Consider the following 25,000-nt stretch of genomic DNA (forward strand, 5'->3'; position numbering starts at 1 on the left):
GGTTGTACACTCCCCTATCAAATCAGAGCTGGTGTCTTCATCCTTATCGTAACAAGCCACCTGACAGCAAAACAGACACTGCGGTCAGTACAGCGGCCGTACGGTCCAAGAGCAGCAGGTTACTCTACCGGGAGTGTGAGCAGTACTGTTGCACCGTGACTCTGGCTTGGGTATCCACTCCACACTGTATACAGCAGGGCTACAGTCAATTCCATTTCCAATTCCAACACATCCCTGATCAAAACTGCAATTAGCAGGACACTACAGGAATTGGAGTTGAAAATCAGGAACAGACCCCCACGCCCAGTATACAGTAGAACACAGAATACATGAGACATGGTATAGAAACAGACCGACACACAGAAGCAGAACTGCAGCAACATTCCAATTTGCTTTAGTTTGCAGAGCACTGATCACAGTATTGTAAAATGTTTGCTTCACTGTTTTGTGTCAGCTTTTATTTTCTCCTTTAGATCCAAAAACATTATATGGCTAATATTTCACTCTTGCTTGAACATGGCAGACTATGGCATGTTAATTAATGAAAATAACTCAGTAAGCTTTGCATAAAAATGTACATATTTGAACTCAAACTGTGTGACGGCAGTGAAAACTCTACTCCAAATGTTCAGACTTAGGGTTTGGAAGACAGCAACTTAATTGGTTACCTTAATTGGTTTGTTAAAGTCACTATTGCAGAATGTTTGAAGAGAGACAGAGAACTTTTTCCAGGAAGGATTCAGGTTGTTTTTGATCACCTTAAATAAAAAAAGTTAGAACATACGAGAATTAACATGCCTGCTTATGTATCTAAGCATTTCATATTTCACACAGATCATCCACAAATATGAACTTTCAGAATAACTGAAATAGCTTTCTTGAAATTCTAAGTTAGGAGCGTTTCATTCTCCTGCAGAAAACAACGGTGTGGTTAGCCAAAAAAGCCCAGCACCAGGAATGCACTGCCCATTCTTAGTTCATAAATAAAATGATTACAGGTAGTACTTCCAAACCTCTGTTCTGTGAACCAGTTGCCAGTTGCCATCTTCCCCTTGCTTAGAAAACTCCAGAAATGGATCAGACTTGCCAAAAAGGTCCTACAAAAGAGGGTAAAAATAAAATTAATAGTCAGGGCATGCAACAGACACAGACTCCAGACACCTTTAGGAATAATAAGCTAGCAAGGTATAACAATGCCGACGGTAACTGCACACGATGTCCCCACTTGCACTTATCAAGCAGTGTTGAGCATTTCTCTTCAGCATGCATAAATACACTTTTGAATGCAGTATAAAATGTGAGATACCTTCTTATCCAGGCTTCGAGCTTCCACTTCCAGAACAATTGACCTGTTATCGCTGATCTCTTCTGCACCAATCTGCAATCGGAGCACACATCAAAATACAGCTTACAAACAAAAGGATGCATGTGCAGGTTTGTTGAATAGCAGCAGCAATGCAACAGGAAACAGTTAATGACAACCAGTAATGAAATAGTTAAAAAAAAAAAAAAAAAAAAAAAAACTGTAATTATTGAACTGTAACTTCTGAACACATACAACGAATTACAAAACTGCAGATCTCATTTCACCAACAAGAGGTTTTCAGCTACTACTGCTCTTAACCCCTTAAGGTACATAAGGAATTGTGCGGTTGTTCAAACAGCTTCTCAATTCATTGCAGTTACTCAAGCACCACGATGGAGAAGGAGGACACTGACGATTTGGATGACCAGAACCAACCCGTCAGTACATTTTAACCCTTGTTTCGTGCACCTCATTGCAAAAAGAAGGTTTCCATTATTTTTATTTGTGGTCACACGTCCCTTGTAGCTGAAAGGGTTAACCACAAACAGCATTCCCATATATCTGCAACAAGAAAAGGCTGCAATTGAGAAGTTCCAACCATGCACAGTAGAGCCCCCATGACAAGTCTGAATGAGAGCTACTTGGATCTTCCTTATCCAGAGCATTAAGGGTTTCATAAGCTGGTAGCTATTATAAACTGAAGACTTACAGTGATCATGCCTTTACCGGCAGGCTTTCCTTTCTTCAACTCCAGCGGCCTGATGAGCTTCCGACTGGACACAATCTAGAATTGAATACGAATCCCATCAGTACAGGAAACCCATTGAAACACCCAGTCCCAGAGGGAGCTGAACGCAATAGCCACGCTAGTTATATGAAACAAACCAGAGTCTTTAACGGAGTCATCTTGGGTCAATTTTTTTTTTTCTTTATAACTATCTGTATTACATTTTTAAATGGCATGCGTGCAATCTTACAGTCCAAACATATTCTCAAATATACAACTTTAACATTCGTGCACGTTTAAATCTATAACCACAACCCTTACCTTCAGTGATAATTATTTCATAATAGGAACAGCATGATAACAAATGCTGCATTTTCTTTCAAAAGTCACTGTAGTGAGCCGACAGTAACACATCATCTCTATTTTTGAAAGTGATTTATTTTGTTGCATTGTGTTTATTGAAATCGTTTCCATTGCCGTACCTGCCCAAGCGTGCACTCAAATCCTCCCAGATAGTCATCGTCACCCAGGTCCACAGAGTTATTGTCTATGTCATAGACTCCGAACTTGAGCTTCTGCACCTTCTCAAAGAAATAATCCACCCGCAGCTTCTTTGAGAACTCAGGACTCTGGCAGTTCTTCACTCTCTCAGTTCGGTCCAGCTGTTGCACAACAAAACAAGCTTAAAACATGTTTGTGGGCTGCTTTGAGGTCAGCTAGATTACACCATCCTGCATATCATATTGCTCTGAATTATACACTCACCCCAACCCCAAAAGAGACTTTCACTTTTAAACAACTAAATAAAAACTTTAGTTTTCATGACAAAAAATAATAAATCTTTAAGATATGCACTGAACAGTAATATTCTTGGTGAATGCCGATATTGTTTGCAAGCGAACCATCATGCAAGCCACGCACTGACCACATTAACCAGGTGGTAACGCACGAACGTTAGACAGTGGCGGCTTGCCGCTCCAGTTGAAACGGTGTAAACAGGATCTCCCATACCTCGACCCACTTGTCTTCTCCTGTGCTCTGCAGTAGCACGCACAGCGGGTCTGACTTTGACCCCACATCTTTGTCAATCAGATTTTGACATGATATCGACAGCTCCACCTTGGTTACACACTGCGCCGCCATCTGAAAAACAGAGGAGAAAAACAAAATTAAGAACGCAGTTTATATTCACCCCGCCTCCCCCTTCACCCTGCTTTAAAGCTAGTGGTCTTTACAAGCAGTTACAGGAGCACACTGCAACATGTCCTAAACTCATTCAGCACAGTTCAGCACCCACAACACAAATACCTGTTACTGCTAAATGGTTTACCGCTTAACACCAAACAAGGCTTTAAAAACTCCTGATCCCACAGCCTCCTCACCCCGCAGCCGCCTCAGTGCTCGGCTGCTGGGCATTACTCGAAAGGTTAGCCCAAACTGGTTTTACCTTTAAGATTGGGAGTGTTTAAAAGAAATCGCTGAAAACCTTTTGCACATTCGGTTGTTTGTGTAAGTGTAAACACAAACACAGACTGGTATTCATCACATGCAGTACAGTGCTAAACAGGCACTACAGCACAATTACACAGACACCATTTGAGGCACCTCCCAAGTCTCAAATGCACTGCCTGGTCAGGAAAAACCTGTTCTTACAGTAAGGGAGGCATATGCAACCAAAGAGCAAATAAAACAACTGGCTGAAAGAGCAGGATGCTGTTATTCTCTCTGCCCCCTTAGTTCAGATCACCTGGAAAATGTTTTCAACTGGAGCTCATGAAAACCTGAAAAGGCATATGTTATTTATTTTGTATTGTGTTCAATTCCGTTGATCAACCAGTCTTTGCACTTTGATACTGGGCAAATCAAAGCTGTTGAAATCTGTACACAGATGCAAGTCATGAGAACAGCTAGGGGACCCTTGTGCAATCTTAAAAGACAGGCGTTTGAAGATAGAAGATAAACGCATTGTGAAAGGGAGATGTTATGATTTGTCAAATCCACACACTCACTCTCTCGCTTTCTGTAACCACAAGATTAAAATCAGGTCACTGCAAATGAAGCACATCTTATTTAAAACTGTGTGAGGTAAAATAGAAAATCTTAAATCAAATGACATAGCTTTAGCAGCAAAGAACGCAGGAAACTGAATCTGACATCGCAATAAAGCAAAGTGGTTTCCAGCATTGCTTTATTTAACTATAGCAAAGAAACTCAACACCTTAATTCGACAAATTCAAAAGCAGTGTGCGATACATTACAGTACGCTTCAATTGAAAACGGGATGGCTTTTTTTATGCACAACTAACTTAGACCAATGGAAAAGTGCACTATTTCAGACAAAAAAAAACGTGTTTCAGCCATCAATGAGAAGGTCTGATACATTCAAATAGTTAAAGAATCGTGACTACACAGTGCAAAGTTATGAATGGCAACAGACAAACATTTTAATATTAAACATGTGGATCGGGGTTGTCATTAACGCATTTCTCTTGTCTGACTCATCTGGTAAAGTAGAACCGCGCAGTTTTACCTAGCGAGTTGTTTTCATAACGGATATTACAAAGTGTTACAATAACATCTAAATAAATGTACGGTTCTCTCGTTCTCGTAAGGGATGAGGTACAAAAGTCCACACTCACAGTAATAATAAAATAAAAACAGAAAATAAATAAGCCAAAAAGCGGGGAAGGAGTGGACCGCAAGAAAGTTACAGACAAGATTCAAATCCGTCGCCTTTGCTTAGGGCAGGATTTGCGGACAGATCTAAAAAAAAAAAAAAAAACTAAACCAAAATAGTTGAAAATGAAGAGTTAAGGAATAATCTTTAGGAGAGAAGTAAATAAAGTTGCCTGTTTTCTAAAATCATTTATTTTTTAAGACGCAATCGTGCAATCTCCACCCTAGAAGACGTTAGTTTCCCTCTGCTATTTACTATTACAGTACGAGGCTAGTGGCCTACTACAGCAAAACAGATCCAAAAACAGAACACGTAAGGTTAAGATATTTGTTCGTTTAAAACACCACATACAATCAATACGTCTTACCTATGCAAATGCTTCAAAAAACAATGAATTCGACAAGATGCAAAGAACGGATAAACGCAGCTAGACTACCGCAGCAAACTAGTGCAAGATGGAACTGAATTCAACTCTGTACAGCAGCCGAGCAAAGGGTGTGGCAATCCCGCCCCTGCTTGTACATTCACATCGATTGGCTGCAAACGAACAATATGAACATGGCTATTCGACCAGTCGGGATGTCAGTTAAACAATGGCAGTATCCCAGCACTGCAGCGCCAGCTAAGAAAAGCAGCTTCGCATTCCAAGCTAGACACGAGGCTGCAAGCCCCATTCTGTTTTGCAAGCCATCACACAAACCTGCCTTTACTGCATGCATGCTTTCAAAATACGCTCGCCCATACTGCATCTACTTAAAATAAACACAAATCGAACGTAGATGCAGTAACATGTGACACAAATTAATATTACACACAAACGGATAAACATTAAGTTTGTGAATAATGAAACTAAGCCTCCTAGTAAGTTCTTAAAACACCTTTGTGTGTAGCGAGTTTGTCATCGCCACTGGTACGAAGCAGATTAGTGATTATCACCACATCGTTACGCACATCCAATACAAAACGTCAATCACCAAAACTGGACCATATAACCTTACACAGCACATCTATAGCAGAGGTCAGAATTACTGTACATGCCTTTCTCCACTCTCCAGCAGTGGCTGGGTCACGTGGTCCAATGTGTAATGTATTGAACCCTAGGAATCGCCTTGCAAAACCACAATGAGAAGCGACATCACAACTGACAAAATGCAAAACAGATACACACAAAAATGAAAACACAAAACCCAGCTCTCGGCATACATAAATTACAGAGACAAGACAGGAGGCTTCTTCAGCTCTGGGATCATTTACAGAGTCTTTGGGGTCTGCAGTGTGTTCGGTAGCCACTAGTGCAGGTTACCAAGAGGCTCTTCAAGCCTATGCCTGCTTGTTTGCCCAAATTAGCTTTCCTGGTTGTCACAGTTAGAACTCTGTCGCTAATTGATATTATTAAACAGGTAGATGTCTGCTGATGCCTATTCACTTACACATTCATAAATGAGTCTAGTCTCCAGAAGAGTAAAGCATCTGTACATTCAATCGCCCCCAAACTGCTACTAGCAAATACCATCATAACCCTTCCATTATCACAATTGCTCCAGCATGTCACAACAGTGGTGCACTTAATAAAACGTGTAAGAAACAAGACACATTAGTGAATACATTCCCATCAGAAGAGACAGACAAACATACTGACAAAGTTTCTGTTATCAAAACCGAACTGAAGCTTTTCCTTTGTTGAATGCCACCAGGTACATCCCACAAGCATAGCTGATTAACTGAAGAGGCACAGATCTTGTGTACAGTCTTAAAACTAAGGGTTAACTTTGTTACTACTTGCAACAGGAACAGCACAGAACACGCACACACACACACACACATATATACATACATACATATACACACACACACAAAAACAAAAAACACAGTGGAAGTGAATTCATATTTTCTAAACAACCCAGTGGACTACAGGGCCTTTTCATAAGAGTGAGCACATTTCAGCAACTCGCTAATTATGTTTTTTTTTTTTTTTTTTTTTAAACTGTATATAGTTAATATAGTATAAAACTGTTGGGCAATTTAATACCAGATTGATGGGTACAAGTCTTTGAAAGCAGAACCCTGCTCGACTGTTGCAAACTTCCAAAAGCATACATGTCCACACCTGTGGTGCAAATAGCTGAACAAACCTATGAAAAATCCAGCCCTATCTGCAGCACAATCCCAATGCCATTTAATTTACATGTCGCATTTGGTGATTGTCTAGGTTGTCAGGTGCAAAGAAAAAATAAGACTTCATAAGATGCTTCACACAAATTCCCACTGTGAGGACATACCTCCAAAACTGTCTGCCAGAGTCCATTAATTACTCTGCTGCTGTACCCGAGCAAGAGAACGCAGAAGCCTTCCTGCCAGTCCATTTTAACAGGCACCCAGTAAAACTGCTGTAGGACCCCAAGCGGGTATTTACTTAGTAAATGCAATTGGGCATTGTGGGTCACACCCAGGTTAATGTACAGAACCCACACAGGCTTGACTGAAGGAGTTTAGTTTCCAGTAATTCTTTCAGGTGATCTGGTAGTCTTCGCTTTAGAGTAAAAAGGTCATGAGTTCAAATCCTGAGATCCCCACTGCACAAGGATGCAACAATTTAACCTTCAAGACCACGACATACAAACCTTAAGCAATTAATCGTAAAGGAGATGTTTTCATGCATCCCCCACAAATTCAGGCAACATCAAATCAATTTTGACAAGCATTTCTGAATAGAATATCATTGGTTTTACAGCCTTTTTCTTTATTTTGGGCTGCAACTCTAGACTTTTCTAAATATGCAAGTGTGATGTTTATTCAGGTCCCTCTCCAAAGTTGACCCTTGTTCCTGGGGACATTATTCCTCGGAATGGAATAACTAGCAGCATTAAATCAAATCTAGATTGTCTTTACATGTGGTGTAAATTGTGTTTTTTATTGTATTATTACAATGCTGAATATACTACATGCAGTATAGTGTATTTACATTAAGGACCAAAAGCACTTCTTGTTCTATTTCAGATTATAGGCTCTATGTCGCTGCAGAACTTACTGTGCAGCATTCTTGTACTAAAATCTGTAGTTTACATTTGACAATTCCTAAATCACTTATGAAAGTTTACATGCATGAACTGTGGAATAGAACTAAGAGCGCTTGCCTTAAAACATGCAAATGAGGTTTAAATTATGACTCTGGAAGCTTGCCACCTAGGAGTCAAATCTCTTAGAAATGTGTCACCACTTGGTGTTTACTTGAATGTATTTGAAGTTTAGTTGCTGTACCCTGTACTTTAAATCCAACCACTCTCCTTCAGAATGCTAAATTGCACCTACATGAAAAAGTATTCTTTAAAACAGGGCATGTTTGTGTTGTGCCAGGTCTTCAAGTCTCAAACTACACTCACAACTCGTTATAACATTAGCCACAGAAGCAAAACTATTCTCATCACCAAATCCAACGGAATGAGCCAGGAACGTGTGTCCCTGCCACAAACTTATTACACACTTCTGCAAAAAAAAAGGTCTCGTACAATAGATACAGGAGGTATTAAACAGGTAATATTGTGAGAGTCAAATCAGCGTCTATACTGCTGATTGTTTTACCATGATTTATAGTACTGCAGATTTACACAGAGCAGCAACACAGTGATAGTTTCATACCCTTCAGAGGCTTAAACACATCAAATAAAAACAGCAGTACTGAGTGGGAGTTCCAAGGCTTCAACCCAAGTTTGTGATTTCAAGTTTCATTTACTAGATGCCGAGAATTCTTCAGGGAAGCAGCCCTTAAAATCAGTTATGGTGATAATTACTCATGTTAGGATAGTGTTTTATTTAAGTTTATTGCATACAAAAAAAAAAAAAAAAAAAATCTTTATTTCATTGCCATGAACAGGTTTGTAAATACAGGACAGCCAAAAATCAAAATCAAACAAAAATCACTGCATCTAAATTCATAACCTTCAGCTGTCTTATTACCATTCAAAAGCATGCAGATTCCAAAAACCTGCAGATTGCTCGCAAGGGTTTATGTTCCTTCTTTTTCATAACTGGTCTTGGGGAGCAGACCCGGATCCTTACTCAATATCCTTAAACGGAAATCATGAATTTTATAACCACCAAGCTTACTTGGAACAGTTCCAGAAGAAAAAATAAACACACTTATTTAAAAAAAAAAAAAACACTTACCTTGCCCCAAACACACAAAACAGCACCAACGATAAAAGTATCTGGGATCCAGCGTCAAAAAATGGCTCAAATTATAACCACAGAACCACCATTAAACCATCAAGGGCTGCTTTAAAAGTAGTTGAGAAAGAACTGTAATGAGCCAGCAGTGGCAGCGTTAAACACCCCCAATAACACACGTGCAAACAAACCCCAGCCCTTATCAAAGCAGACATGTGTGCATGTGATGGACCTGCATGTTGAAAGATCAGGACAGCAAACCATCACCAGAACAAAAAGACAGAGCCTTAAGTTTCTGGTCAATTAAAAACAAATGTCTTCTTAAAAATATGAATGCTATAAATCCCACTGAAAAGTATATTCAACTTCAAGGAAAAACACATTATGTATTTCTTTTTTTTAGATCACATGTATAACATGATTTATATTATACTGTTCATTATTAGTCTGCTGCAGAATTGTGAACTTTGTGGATTGTTCGGGGTTGTCATGAACTGACTGACAACCCACCCCACCCCCCCCACCCAAAAAAAATAAACACAATCAAATTTATTTTGTATAGCGCCTTTCATGCCAAGGTACCCCAAAGCGCTTGCATGCAACAAATGTGTTACCTTTCCGCAGTGTAGTAAGTAAAGCACAAAGACACATTGTTTTCTATATTACCGTGATTAAGTTGAAGTATAGAAAATGCATTTGCCCGTGCCACAATATAAAAGTAAGAAAATATATTCAATTATGATGTGGCTGCCATAACAGTTGACATTACAACTCAAAAGCTCACTTAATGTAAATGGTGAAATTACAAATGCATTTTACATGTTCAAAATACAAAACACAGCAGCAATACAAAACTAGTAGCTTCCCAAGTAAAACCAAAAAAGGGTAGAAAAATACAAAAATGTGGTCTTTGATCCACTTATTGTACTCGCAGTAGTAAATGTGTGTACAAACCTTGCTGACCAATGTGATTGTATTCCTTGACATCCTAGCTAATGATCAGATGAAGAAATACAGTGGCACAATGACAAGTAAATATTCTCATTTGGATCATTTCTTTAAGGAATGCAGTTTATTGACAAAGATGTGTATGCTGAACAGTATATACAAATGCAAAAAATGAGCAAGAGTGTCATAAGCAAGTCCAAAAAAAAAAAATTCAACCACACTACAGTTACAAAAGCACTCTAAATATGAATCTACATCTTCGCAAAACATGATGCATTTTGATTTGCACGTAGTGTACACAGTTGTAAAATGAAAACCAATTCTAGGGATCCACCATTTAAAAGGTTCTGAATTAAAGTACAAAAAATAATCTTTGAAAATCTCATATTTCTGTTTAACATAGAAAATGGGAATAAAACACCATTTCAAATTATATAGAATAAAACAGGATCTGTCTGGATATTATCCAACCAAAAAAACAAAAAAACAAAAAAAAAAAAAACACACCATTCTAAATTCTGGGCTTGGCTTTTTATCTTTTACATTTGGACTTGTAGCAGGAACCATGTAAAGAAATCATCATGAGCAGGGGGGGAAAAAAAAAAAAAAGATTTAAACTAAGTCACATGTTCATGTTTACAAAACTGGCAAAAAGCTCTAACGCAACTCTGGCGTTGTTAGTTTGTTGCAGACCGCAGGCATATCAGCACTATGGAAATGCAGTACTCCAGCAAAAAACAAATTGGAAATGGTACAGCAGAAACAGCAATAAACACATACACATGTCAGTGCCTTTAACAAAGCTATCACATGCTTCTTAACACAAGAAATAAATTCAGCCACAGACTCTATCAGAATCTACTTTTATTTTTTTTTTACTAAGCTGCTTTAGTACTATACATTATGTGATTTTCCAATCATTTGTTACTCGCTGCACTAATCAAAACAGGAGTTAAATTCTCAAGTGTTTTAGTTTATTATCTATAAAAAGGTGTTAAGCACAACAGGAGCTATTGGCTATGAATTCAAAATCCACAGGTTTTAAAAACAGGTGAAATATGGGACACGTTCTCCTTCAATAACTTAACTGCTGCCTGGTGTTAGCAGAATCTTTAGTATACCACCATCCACTGTATTCCCTTGAAAATACAAATACTAAGGCTATACAGCTACCCTAAAATAAGCTTCACTTTTCTTGAGCCAATAGGTCTGTCATTGAGATCTAAGACTGCCGACATTGCTTCATCATGTGATTCAAAAGCAACCATTGCTTCTCCGGTTGCCATGCCTTTATCACTGTACTGCAGGCACACAGAGCCTGGCAATACTTGGTAACCATAAAAGAAATCTAAAATTTCATCGACAGAGACTGTGAAAGGCATGTTATGTATCTTAACTACGGTAGGCCTTGAATTGCCAGGCCCGCTGCTTAAACCGGGGGGCCCTCTTACATTTTCAGAACTTGAAGCAAAACCTTGTGAACTACCCAAACGACCCTGACCATTCCCCCGGCCTGCAGGGCCATTATTTTTTCTAGGTCCATTATCAAAAGGTGGTGGACCCCTCATGCCGTCTGGGGCTCCCCCAAAGCCTGGAGGTCCATTGGTATTGCCGGGGGCAGGTCTGAAACCCAGTGGCTCGTGTGCTGGACCCGGCATGTGGCCGCCTACCCCAGGAGGGGGAGGTGGAACCCCCATTGGTCCATCACCTAGTCCTCCTCCTATTGGGGGCAAGGGGGGTGGAGGACCACCAAACCCGTTACCTGGGGCGCTGAACGCGGGATTAAACGGAGGACCACTATTGATACTCCCTGAATTTCCTCTCATAAACGAAAAGTCATCTCCCACACTGGGAAACTGGTGCCCTGCGGGGTTCCCCTGTGCTTTGTGCCCCCTCTTAACTTGAGGCGGTGGGTTGTTTTCTATGTCTTTAACGTGTTCACTTGTAACAAGGCGTACAAAAGCATCTCTTCCATTTAACTTCCTGCGATGTAAACGCTCAGCTTTAAGCGCTTCCTCTTCTGATCTGAACTGCACCACGGCTTGCCCTAACCCTTGACCATTACCATCTACGAGAACTCTTAAACTGTCTTCTACAATCTGAATTCCCTCTAAAAACTGTTGCACTTCACTCTTAGAAACATTGTATGGAATATTTGAGATGTGTGCACAAATTTTGGCAGAGTTATCTCCGCCACTTTCCAACAAAATACCTTTTTGATCATTCTGCTGCGAGCCTTGCATCCTTTTCCTAATAGAGTCAATCTTTTCAAGCATGCCTTTTTTACTGATGGGGTGAACCTGAATGAAACGGCTGCCCATGTACTGCATGTGGCGACCCAGGGCCGATTTATAATCAACTTCATTTCTGAACTCAACAAAGCCTTCTCCTGTTGCTCTGCCATTCGGTCCATAAGCTATGTAAACAGTGTCATCCACAAACTCAATGTTTTTGAAGAATTCAAAAATCTCTCGCTTTTCAGCTTCGTATGGCAGACCTTTCAAATACACACAGTACTCCTGTTTATGAGGCGAGCGGGACCTTGCACGGTCATTCCCGGAAGGAGACTCGGATCTAGAGTGCATGTGATATTGGTCTTGCTCCGGATGACCACTGCTGTGTTTAGATAGTCCTTGATTTGTGCTGCTCACTCCCGTGCATGAAGCCATCCACTGTCTTTCTGTTGCAGGGGAAACCTCAATATAACGCTGACCCATCATTCCTGTGTGGTGTTTCAAAGCTTCATACGTGTCCTGAGGGGAGAAGAACTTTACGAACGCTCTACCGCTCACCCGACCCAGGTGATCTCTCAGAAGATTTACTGCCTCCACCGGCAACCCATGGAAAAAATCCCTCACGTCCATCTCTGTGGCAGAGAACGGAATCCCTTGCAAATAAACGTACAGTTCATCTGGATTGACCAAGGGAGGCTTCATATGACTGGGAGGATTCATTTGACCCAGGGGGTTTATAGGAGTCATAGGACCTAGAAACATGTGGTTTGGGTTGCTCATGGGCATTGGTGGACATGAACCACCCATGCCACTGGGCATAGGACCAAGTGGAGGAGGAACCCCTGGATTAAATGGTGGCAAACTAGACATGTGTGTAGGCATGTGCGTCATAGGTGGCACAGGGGGGACTGCTGGTATTGGGGCAACTGGGGGAACTGGAGGCAAAGAGGAAACTGGAGGTGGAACTGGCATTGGGGGGATAGAAGGCATGGGTGGTAGAGATGGCATTGTAGGTAAAGGTGGCATTGGTGGCACGGAGTTCATGGGAGGCATGGCAGTCGCCATGGTGGATCCCATAGTGAGGTTTGGGCTGCTGAAGTTGTTGTTGAAGTTCGGAGGCATGCTTCCCATGCCGGCAGTGGAAAACGTGGGCATGTTTTTGTTACCTACAGCTTCGTGCACTGAGGAGGCTGTGGTTACTACATTAGGAGTGGGGCTGCTAAAACCTTGCATCGCTGGTAAACTAGCCCTTCCACTTCCCCCTGTGCTGACAGCTGGCCCTGCCCTACCAGAATTTGTTGGCGGGACTTCCGAGTTTCCAGTTTCAAAACGCCTACGGCTAAGCTCGATCATATTCTGCATTTCTGTCTTGCTACTGAGCAACAGTGAAACTTTTGACCCTTTTATTGCACCACCAGTACGCATCATGCCAAGCCTGGCATCTTCATCAGTGGCAAACACAATAAAAGCCTCACCATGTTCACCCCCTACAATATGTACACCACCATCCGGAATGATCAGTCCAGAGAAGAAATGGCGTATGTCCATGGTCCCCGCCATAATCGGGAGACCTTGCAAACGGATGACCACAGCCATGCTGAGTCGAACCAACACACACCTGCAGACGAAAAAAGGCAACGACTGTATCAGACTACTGCGTTTACTGCAGCCAAGCTTCTTGCAACTTAGCAGCACAAACATATGAAGAAAATAATAATAAATTAGACGAAGATACCATTTTGGTTTCGTTCCTCCCCAAATCAGTTATGGCATAACATTTTGGGGCAGTGATGGCTATCAAACAAAGGGAGATTCTAACAGTTAGAAGCCATGTCTGCTTCAACAGGGATAATAACATGCACCTTGTTCCCAGGTCTGGTAATTATAGAGGTAGCCACCGTGACTTAAAGATAATGTTAGGGTATTTCACTGATAGTCAGCAGAATTCATGTAAAAAAAGTTTCAGCAACAGATTTAAATTCTTTGTTTATTTCTTATGTTGCAGTTGAGAATATAATCGTCACAGAACTATTGTCTTTGCTACCGATAGCCATATGACTAACTATAATTTAAAAAATTCTGCTGATTATCAAAATTGGGCTGCTGGGAATGAAACCACGCTGTAAATGTCAGGACCAAGGAGTATCTTAAACTTCTATTAAATACAGAAAACAACCCCCCCCGATTTAAAAACTATACACAAATAAATAAAAACTACAGCACACTACTTTTTACTTTCAACCACACAATAGTGAATGTCCAAAAAATAGCAATAAACAAGACATGTAAATATAAAAAACAAACACAAAAAGTACATTGGGAAATAACATTCAAAACCAAGTAGAAAAAATGCATATACTGCTAAAATTCTATTCATAAAAAAAAAAAAATTAAAAAAAAAAATATATATATATATATATATATATATATATCTAATATATATATATAATATATCAGATCATAATCTTATATATAGTAATAGGCAAGACAATTGCAAATGATAAACTGTCAAACTCACACCCCAGAGGAGCCCTATATGAAATGTGCATGTTATATGTTTATAAAGATGCATTCTTGGCCAAAACAAATAATTCATCCAGGTTAATTAGCACTTTAATTGAACAACAAGCAGTACAAATATCCAGTCTGCATTTGCTCTAGAAACAAGGGTGTGTAAATGAATTCACAATGAAATCAATTAAGCTGGTTACTAAGGTTTTCCAAAACGATAACATTTTGGTCTTATCTCCAAAGCAGCTTTGAACACTAATTTCCACATGTTTTGGTGGGCTTAAAATCAGAACAAAATACAATGTTTTATTTTAAAAAGAAAGCAAATGTACTGTACTGATAATTTTATATATCAAAAGAAAAAAAAAAGTTGTGAAAACAAAAGGGCTGATAATCTTAACTATGAAAACACGTGCCTGAACCATTTCAAAAGACTCTTACCTGCAATAATAAGTGGTGTTTCCTTAAAAGTAGTACAGGGTACCCAAGCCAATCCTGAAGGCAAGCAAATAAAACCAACTCTAGACTGTAACAAAAGAATAAATGGAAGCAAAACATGAATTCAAGCAGCAGGCAAAGACAAAGAAAACCCTCATGTCATCCATGAAAACGCCTGACCAGTTTCAGTTTTATTTCCACTGTTTCAGCCCTCTCTTTCTTTGTAGGCTTTTTTGTGTGAGCTCTAGAACTCTGAAATCCCTGAACCCAAAGCATTTGACAATTCTACTGTATTTCCAAGCAAAAACAAACATCATGCATCCAACAGAACATTAAACTGTGAACACTGTAACTATCAAGTACACGTAATGCAAGGGGAAATCAATTTTAAAATTCATGCGCTGAAAAAAATAAATAAATAAAAAATTGCAACATTTCTGCTTCAGATCAGACCACAATATATATAGAGAGAGAGCAAAATTCAAATTCAGACAGTGAAGGCGCAAGATTTATTTCTCAAAAACATGTGCTCAAGAAAATGCTCTGTGTATTTTTAGTAATAAACAGCAATGATTTTTCTTCTGAACAAGAAAAATAAAGGGCGTTACATACAAATGACTTGCACTGTGCTTTCAAGGTTCACGCGGGACAAGAAGTTTATATTTCCAAGTACAAAATGTCCCGTTTAAGAAAACATAATAAAATAATCATTGCCTTTGAAACTTTAGCTATTACAATACAGGTAATAAAACACAAAGGAAAAAGGAAATAAAGTGATGCTTGTTTTATACAAATGAGAACTTTACTCTGCGTCCCATGCAAAAACTACATCACAGAAAAACAGATACATTGCATTGTTAAACAAAACAGTATGCCCAGTTCATGGCCAACATAATCTCAAAACCTGCGTTTAGCTTTTGAACTAGGCTACATGAACGCAGTTACTGTTAAACTAAAAACACTCCATTGCTACCACCAATTTAATCCTCTGCCTTCAAATAGCAATGTGTCACTTGGATTGCCATTTATGGGTACAGATCAATGCCTACACACTGTAAAATCAGAAGCCTAAACAATTGCAATTACAAAATAAGCATACTGAATTACGTGCATCAAAAAAGCTTCAAACCTTGTTCAGTTTTCACAGCAGAGAACCCAACTTGAAGACAATTCATAATGCAAGAAAGCACATCATTTTTATAGCAAGAAGGACACACAAGTGAAACAGGCTATTGATGTATGCATTAGTATGTGTGGCCGTAATAAGTCAGACAAGCATGCCTTTGCATTTGTTTTTTATTTACATACTGCTGTAACAGGTGCCTTTCAGGGACAGTTATTCAGACCTATGTTTATTTCCACACGCTCTGTACAGTGAGGCTGAAAAGTTCCAGAAATTGCTGATTTGGTGCAAAGAAATCTCCCATAGACCCGGTTGCCTGATAATACATCCCAAAACACATCTTGTATGTAGACAAGTATGCTGCCAACACACCACTGAACCAATCCTCAGAAGCCAAGCAAAGTGATGCTTCACACACCATAACAAACAACCACATTGCAAATGACTTGCAAAACAAGCAAATCATTCATAAGGCATTGAGATGCACAATCGAGACACTGCAGGAATAATCAACAGTACCGATTCCATTGTATTACCCTAAACCATGTTATCCATTTATTGTTTTGTAAACTGGTATGCGTTTGACATATCTGCAGCAAAACAAGCCAGGTTTAATACCCACTACGCCATAATGGCAGCCAGCACCTCCACCCACCACCTCCCAGATGCGCACCCAAACCATTACTCGGGGGCATCTTCAATGCATGCTTGTATTCAGCAAAAGGTTTGTTTTAACAGTTCAGCAAAATATAACAATAGAAATCTTTAATTTGCAACAGTAAACATTTGTTTGCAGATTAAAACAATGAGAATATTTGCGTAACCAATTAAGAACCATCCTAAAAACAACACATCTGGATCTTTTCAAAACCATCAGAAATTCAGCCTTGCAATAAATGAAGTAAAAAAAAAAAAAAAAAAAAACAGCTTTAAAACAGTAATTTACCCCAACTCTAAATATAAAAGCAAGTGTAAAATAAAGTGTAAAGAATTCAGTTATTATTGGTACACAAGAGTACACTAATAAAACTCTGCAATCCTGCTTTAAACAAACTAAACGTACAGACCAGTCTTTTTAAAGACAATGAACCTGACGGTTTCACTTTTATCAAAATCTTCGCCATACACAATACATACCAGTGGTATACCCTAAACATGGACTAGGTGGGCCATGTTACTACTGTGATGAATCCAGTCTTTGTTTTGGTCCATTACCACCATATTAGCTAAAAACATATTCCACAAATACATAACTACCTTCAAGCTGGCCATCCTAAACACACTCAAAACATTTCAATGTTTTTAAAAAAAACACAAAACTATTAACCATTTCCCACCAACAACAGTGAAACAATAAGCGCTGTGAGCTGCTGCAAAGAGAGCTAGCAATTGTGTGGAAAAATAAACGATCTGCAAGGGCCTACATTAAAACACACGCCAAACTACACTCGCTGTGCACATCTCCCGTATTGACATATATCTTTTTTTATTTCATTTGGCCAGCGGAACCTTGCTGTAACAGCCCTTTGTGAATGTTCTTTTGTTTCTGTTTCTTACCGAAAATATCTGTACACAAACAGATTTAACACAAATAAATGATCTGGTCTCGGTCGCTCTCCTCCTGCCTGCCGCCCTCTCTCGCTTAAAGTCTGCTGTACAAAATGGCCGCTGTAAACTCAATCTGCAGGGTGGGCAGGATAACGTAATGAGCACAGCACACACCCCTCCCTAAACGTTAGTCCCTACTGAGGTGTCGGCACTGTGCAAACGTTTTCTGCTTTACTTTTGAAGAAACTTATGACATGGAACAGAATATTACTGTATGTATGTAATCAATCTATGCATTATACTTTGGTAAATACTGTACCATATTCATCAAATTAAATAATGTAATCATAAACGAAGAAATGGAGCGATATATCCAAACCAAGGTGCTAGAAAAATAAACACTAGACATCCGATGATTTGAATCACTAGTAAATCCGATATACTTGACTTATTATTATTACAAATAAATAAACAGGTATACCCCCGGCAATAAATAACTTGTTGTATATATATATATATATATATATATATATATATATATATATATATATATATATATATATATATATATATATATAAACTGCAGTGTACAAAATTGAAGGCATATGAAAGAAAATGTTTTTAAAAAATGTACACAAAAAGTTTAAGATTAAAAATGTTATTTTCAGAAACAAAATAAAACAGAAAATAAAATAGTTTATCTTTTCAACTTTGTTTATATTTAAAAAAAAAAAAAAAATCATATATATTGTAGCGTGCACAGGGGAAGGCAGCAGGGATGATAGGTGACGTAATTACATAAGTCCGATCTACACGCCTTACACAGAAGCCGTCTCTTTTGTACAGCGGTATCGGCGCTATTCTTTAATACGAGAGGTCCCGGATTCGCGCCTGCCTGCGTTAACCAAGATCGATAATGTATATAGATATAGTTTGTGTATTGTTTGAAAACAAAATCTCACATAATAATAAATGCTACTGTATAACAAAGTAGTTTTTGATCCATGCATGAGTGATGTAAGAAAACAAAATAATGATTTAAAATACCTTTGCCATACATAGCACACACTTTTTTGCAAACGATTAATACTGTACGTGTGACACAATGCACCGAGAAACACCATTTAATTACACAGGGATTCAGTAAAGGAACATAACACAATGGGGGGGGTTAACAGGTTTATTCACTCTCTCCAAGGACACACACACAGATGTTTTCTTAGCCGCATTGCATTACTTGCTTCTCAAAACACGGTACTGAAAAGATAACGATCGCATTACACAAGTTGCATTATCGATAAGACCAAATCCAACATGCAGACGCACCTCCCAGCCCAAGTAAGCACATTGTTTACTGATACCCCCTCTATTTGTGGGGCTGGTTTCATATACAGCTGTTGAACAAACCCTTTGGGACAGAGAAGAATACATTGACTTCCCATGTTGCATAGATTGCCTGAAGCACAGATAAATAAATACATCGACAGAGCAGTTCGTTTGCAATATATATTTGAACAAAACAACAACAGACTCAAACATGGTAAGAAAAACACCTATTTAGCTCACAGAAAATTTAGCTCACTATAAGTTTTATAAGATACATAACAGTGACCCCTTTAACTGACTATGGAAAGGCACACAAAAGCTCTAACAATTAAAGGTTGCATTTCACAGGTCATGAATATAAATTGAAGTTTTCATGAAGTGCCTCATCAGTCCAAAACCAAGTCTACATTCACTTATTTAAAAAAAGAAATAAAATGAGATATGTATGTATAGAAATGGGGTGCTTCAAATCACATACAACAGGATGTGGCAGCCAGGGTTGCAATAAAAAAAAGTATATATATATTTTTTATTGCAATCCTTGCTGCCACGTCCGGTTGTGTGTGACTGAAGCATTCCATTTGTACATCACCTTTACTGGATGCAACAAAACTTCCACCCACACACATGTTATTCTCCTCAGCAATGAAAAGACATTGCTATTATATAATAAAAGATGCACTGCAAAAGCCTTCCAGGTGGATCTGTACAGTGCATCTCAGAGGTCTGCTATGCACAGCTCTCAGTATGTTCCTGTATTTCAACACCCCCACCCCCACATACTGAGTAAACAGATCTAATGGACTGATAGTCACCTATTCCCAGTGCCTCACACCAGATTGGAGGGGGCGATTGGCTGCAGCTGCAAGGGCAGCGAATGGCAACGTGAACAAAAGGTTCTATTGAGATTTTACAGGTTAATGGGTCAGCAGCCTGTCGTGAGTTGGGAGGCAGTCTCTGGTCCAAAGCGCAGCGTTTCCCAGCACCACTGAATCCTGCTTCTTGCATCCTCAGTGCTGGGTCCATTTAATGCTCTTCAAGTCAATTCCCTCTTGCACCATTTCCCACAAAGGACTGGGAAGAAAAGAACAGGTCAGGGAAAGCTCTGAGTTACAAAGCAGAACTCTACAGAAAAACAGCAGCAGCCTTGGCTGTAGGTCACCAAGTCTGATTACAGGTATACCGCTAGCGTGTGGACGCAGCAGTGACTATCTACAGCATTGTCTTTGTAGTATGTGCACACGCCACAGTACATAAAGAAAACACACAAAGTCCTCAACATTGGAAAATGGTATTTCATCCTACCTCATTTCTCTTAGCCGCCTGACCTGCACTATGCATTTCTCTGCCGTATAATCCACCTCCTCCTCTGTAGTGAAGCGGCCAATGCCAAACCTGCAATCAACCAAAGCAAAGCTAAAGATCCTGCTTCCAAAGCAAATGGCTTTGTTGAAGGATTAACAAGACATACAATAGTTTTTTTTTTTTAAATCTACTTTACAAATCTCAGTAGCTTCTTCCAGCCTTTACCTTATGGATGAGTGGGCCAGATCTTCGTCTGTTCCTATTGCTCGGAGCACATAAGAAGGCTCTAACGAAGCTGATGTGCAGGCACTAAAAAAGAAAGCAGAGAAAACAGTGCTTGCATGAAAGCTAAATGCCTAAGCGACAATGTGTTCTGTTGAGAACTGGACAAGCTGGTTCCCTTTTCGTACCTGCCCGACGACAGGGCAACATCCTTCAGTGCCATCAGCAGACTTTCCCCCTCCACGTAAGCAAACGACAGATTAATGCAACCTAGGAATGCAAAACATTCAGATAAAGAAAGGATTTAAAAACTGAAACTCAGAACAAATAAGAAGTGCTGATGAGGGATGCAGGTTTCCAGCAGCTCAGTATGTGAACTTGAAAAAATAGATACAAATGTTTAATCATCTCACCTGAATATCTCTTTTCAGGATCTCCGTTCATTATAACATCTGGGAGCTCCGCCATGATTTTATCAATGAGCCGTTTAGACAGCATAGACACTCGGTGCTCATCGTACTGAAAACAAAGAAAAATATCTCCTTCAAACTCAAATCTAAAGATCTCCTCTCTCACTAACTTTTCAGTCATTTGCTTTTGTGGGATTATAAAGTAAATACAGCTGTGCATGTTTTGAAATGTGTGTTGTCTTTTAACAGCATTGTTTGCACTTATGATGAATATCTGAATTGCTAATGTTCGATGATTGCGTTGTTAATTCACTAATTGAGGTCAGGTGTTCATGTACTTAATGTTTAGTAACTGCAAACAGCCTGATGAAGGCAGTCTGGCCAAAACGTTGCTTTGTTTTTAAAGAATAAATAATGGAAATGTATTATTTCCATCAAACTGATTTTCTTAACTAAACACCAATGTTAATGTAACCATCAAGATAAAAAAAAAAGGGTACTGCAGTCCTACAAAACGACCTGAACCACACAGACGGGTTCCTTAAAAGCTTAAAAAAAATTCTTACAAGGCAACGAGACTCTGCAAGCTGTTTATCCACTTTGTTTTTAAATGGTATTGCAGTAAAATAGGATTGGAAGAGGCGCCCCATTCTGTACCTTCATCTCCTGCTGTGCTATTTCACAGGCCGCTCCGAGGCCGACTGCTAAAGGCGTGGGTACAGTGCCTGAGCGCAGCCCCCTCTCCTGCCCCCCTCCGCTCTGCAGGGGCTCCAGACGCACTCGGGGGCGCCGTCGCACATATATCGCACCGACTCCTGCAAGCAAAGACACAACAAGGGAACGCTGTTTCATTCTGAATGCTACATAATACAGCTGTGTACCAAACATGAAGACAACATCTCAGTGTGCTGTCTCCATCCAGCAAGTCCCATCACCTCACAGAGATCAGTCTCCTATTGCATAGCAGCTTCACCCATTCCAGGTTTTACTACGAGCTTGACTAGCCACAGTGCACAGGCAACAAGCTCAGGTGAGTAATTAGTAAAATCAGGAATGGCTCAAACTGCTATGCAATGGAAGTCTTACTTCCATCACTGCTTCAATACTGCAGCTGTTTTAGCTCAGAGGTCAACACCAAGGTCTGAATTGCAACAGTGTTTAAGTAATCCTGCAAGCACGAACGTCAGTAAAATCGCACCACGAGAACAAAAGGATTTACCTTTTGGACCATATATTTTGTGGCCACTAATAGACATCAGATCAATCTTCATGTCGTTCACATCCAAGGGGATTTTTCCAACTGCCTGTGCCGCATCCGTGTGGAAGAAAATCTTACGGGACTGGCATAGATGACCTGTTTGTTTAAAAAATGTTTAGATATATATATAAGATTAACTTGGTTTCGTTTGGATGGACATTTATAACCAATATACACACATATATGCATACAAATCCCCTTTTTGCATACCTATTTCTTTAATGGGCTGTATCACTCCAATCTCATTGTTAACAGTCATAATGGACACCAGGCTTGTGTCTGGTCGAAAGGACTCCTCCAGTTGCTAATCAAGACACAGCACACAGTATGAATGACACAGCATTTTAAAAATGTAGTCCAAGAAATGTGCGAGCACAAGCTCAAACTTTTGCTCCCATGCCCAACTGAAATTACACAGAACGGTTCCTTCCAAAGGCAATGCATTGCAGCAGACAGAGCGACGGTACTTGCCTGCAGATCTACCAGGCCGTTGCTCTTGACTGGCAGGTAAGTGATGTGGAACCCCTCAGCCTCCAGCGCCCGGCACGAGTCCAGCACACACTTGTGCTCCGTCTGCGTGGTGATCACGTGCTTCTTTTTGGTTTTGTAAAACCTTCCCACTCCCTGGGAGCAACGCATTTTAAACAAGACTGCGTTAGAATTTCACAATCAGACTTGTGACAGAGAGCTTTCCAGTCATTTATTTAATAATGAAGAAAACATCTTACCAACAATTAAAAAAAAACCATTAAATATACACCCAATACATGGAGATATACAATATGTCTGGGTGTTTTAGTGTTCGTAATTAGGTCATAATTCTGTTGAATAATACTGAGATGTATTTATTTTTATTTTCTATATATGTCTATTTATCTCAAACACAGCATCATATGCACTATATTAATACTGGTGCTATATACCAAAAAGTCACCCCCTCGCCATAGATTGTTCAAGACAAACCAGTGTGATAATAAACACAGGAATGATTGAACAAAAGACACACTCACACTATTTCAGAAATCTCAGGGATGGAAATAAGAATCCCATTGCACTGCAGTTTGATCCATTCCTGTTTTTACTAGGGGTTTAATAACACACACTTGTTACCTATGACTGTAGCTAATCAAGTTCTTATTAAAACATGAAATGGGTGAGATTCATCCCTGAATCTGCCAAGGCTGCTTCTGAGACGAGACTTACTTTGATGGAGAGGTTGTTGGACTCAGTAGCTCCGCTGGTGAAAATGATCTCCCTGGGATCTGCTCCAATAAGATCTGCCACTTGCTATGCAGTGAACAGGAAAGTAAAACCACGTAAAACACGCAACCACATTGTATTTGTCTGGAGTGTATTTAATGCACGTTGCACAATTTTTTTTTATATAAAATTATAAAATTAGCGTGAAATAACGCACTCACTTTTCTTGCCAGCTCCACAGCACTTTCACTTTCCCATCCATAGGCATGTGTTCTGGAGTGAGGATTACCGTAGTAGTTCACCTGATAGGGTAACATAGCGTCCAGTACTCGGGGGTCCTGGAAATAAGAGACAATACCATTACTTACAAGCAAAACACACACCAGGAGTCAGCAAATTACTTTTACTACACTAAAGTTATTTGATGTTAGACTTGATTTCCAATTCCTTGTCCAAATTTCAATTTAAAATCAATTCCAATTGCCTTTTATTCAATGCCAACACATCACTAATGAAAACTGCACTCGGCAGTGCTCTGTTAAAATGAGCTTCTCGCTGTGGCAACACATGACTTACATTTGTAGTGGCTGTTAGTCAGTTAAACTGGCTTCAAATGAAAGCAGTTGAACAAATCACAACAATTATTATTGAGTCGCTAAACAGCAAACAGCTCTATATCCAAGGAGAACCAGGATCCGACAGGATACTCAATCACTCGAGATACCTCATGAAGAAGAAAAGTAATCGATCAACTCAAAACACATTATTTTAATAATTAGCTACAACGTAACTTACGTACCATTGGAGTGGTGGCCTGGAAATCCATGTACAGGGGGCGAAGCTCATTTTCTTCCAGTTCTCGACTCCTGATCACCTCTAAATTGAAAAACAAAATAAAAAGTTCATGCAGTACACAGACAGACGGCAGAGTTTTCCACAAACTACAATAATGCTGTGAGAGCTTAAACTTGATTAAAAACGACACAATAAACCACTGAACTCCGGGGACGCTGTTACAAAGCAGCACTGTTTATTAATATGTGACGCACTATATTTATATAACACATGCATTACAAAACCAAACCACTAGCAAGGTATCACTGAATATAATGTGCGCAGCTCACAAACTGCGTGTCTACTCAATGCTATCTCAAGAGAATAGAAATGTGAAAAACACATACACCTTGTAATATCGCGAGGTCCCGGAACTTCACTACTCCGTTCACTGCCGCTACACACAGCTATTACACCGCAATTTTGTTTGTTGTTTTCATTTTACCTTTTTCTCGTTGCGTAGGACTCGCCGCAGTTTGCGAGGCCAATCCACACTTCTGAGAGAGAAATACCCTCGACCCCAGCACACGCCTCGCTACATTCCTGCTCAACATTATGCAACCAATTACCACACAGAAACACTGCGTTCACTGAGCAAAACTCAAAGTACCGTACTGATACCCAAACACCTTATTATCTTTTAGACCGGCGCTCCTTCTCCTCTACGCTTGACAGAAAAGTCAACACAAACACCGCGGTCTGTGGACTGCACAGTGCAAGCAACAAACTCACTCTCACCTCCGACCTTCACCGGCGGATGTGATGCCAC

At 39.7% G+C, this 25,000-nt stretch overlaps 2 protein-coding genes across 2 annotated transcripts; both read right to left on the minus strand.

The window, feature by feature from the left end:
* Positions 1-6: 6 nt before the first annotated feature.
* On the minus strand, positions 7-17,788 carry LOC121307847 (copine-3-like; the record flags this gene model as incomplete). The annotated part of the gene is made up of 9 exons (XM_041240144.1): positions 17,686-17,788; positions 15,009-15,093; positions 3,045-3,176; positions 2,516-2,695; positions 2,016-2,090; positions 1,307-1,378; positions 1,014-1,097; positions 669-758; positions 7-60 (listed from the first exon to the last, which is right to left on the minus strand). Coding segments are annotated over exons 3-9 (687 nt in total), but the record flags the coding sequence as incomplete, so codon positions are not given.
* A 1,054-nt stretch (positions 17,789-18,842) lies between these two features.
* nfs1 (NFS1 cysteine desulfurase) lies at positions 18,843-24,982 on the minus strand. The gene is made up of 13 exons (XM_041240165.1): positions 24,677-24,982; positions 24,197-24,273; positions 23,619-23,735; positions 23,401-23,484; positions 22,669-22,821; positions 22,408-22,501; positions 22,159-22,293; positions 21,597-21,754; positions 20,943-21,048; positions 20,718-20,799; positions 20,533-20,616; positions 20,308-20,397; positions 18,843-20,076 (listed from the first exon to the last, which is right to left on the minus strand). The coding sequence occupies exons 1-13, from the start codon at positions 24,783-24,785 to the stop codon at positions 20,013-20,015; spliced, it is 1,353 nt and encodes a 450-aa protein (XP_041096099.1). The 5' UTR covers positions 24,786-24,982; the 3' UTR covers positions 18,843-20,012.
* Between the last annotated feature and the right edge of the window lie 18 nt (positions 24,983-25,000).

Source organism: Polyodon spathula, chromosome 59, assembly GCF_017654505.1.
Source record: "Polyodon spathula isolate WHYD16114869_AA chromosome 59, ASM1765450v1, whole genome shotgun sequence".
NCBI lineage: Eukaryota > Metazoa > Chordata > Actinopteri > Acipenseriformes > Polyodontidae > Polyodon > Polyodon spathula.

Excerpts from the sequence above, each read along its gene's own strand:
- nfs1 (XM_041240165.1), bottom strand. The coding sequence starts at position 24,785 with ATGTTGAGCAGGAATGTAGCGAGGCGTGTGCTGGGGTCGAGGGTATTT. Across the intron at positions 21,755-22,158 it reads CAAAATATATGGTCCAAAAG|GAGTCGGTGCGATATATGTG; the intron begins GTAAATCCTTTT and ends CTTTGCTTGCAG. Across the intron at positions 20,800-20,942 it reads TCCTGAAAAGAGATATTCAG|GTTGCATTAATCTGTCGTTT; the intron begins GTGAGATGATTA and ends TTGCATTCCTAG.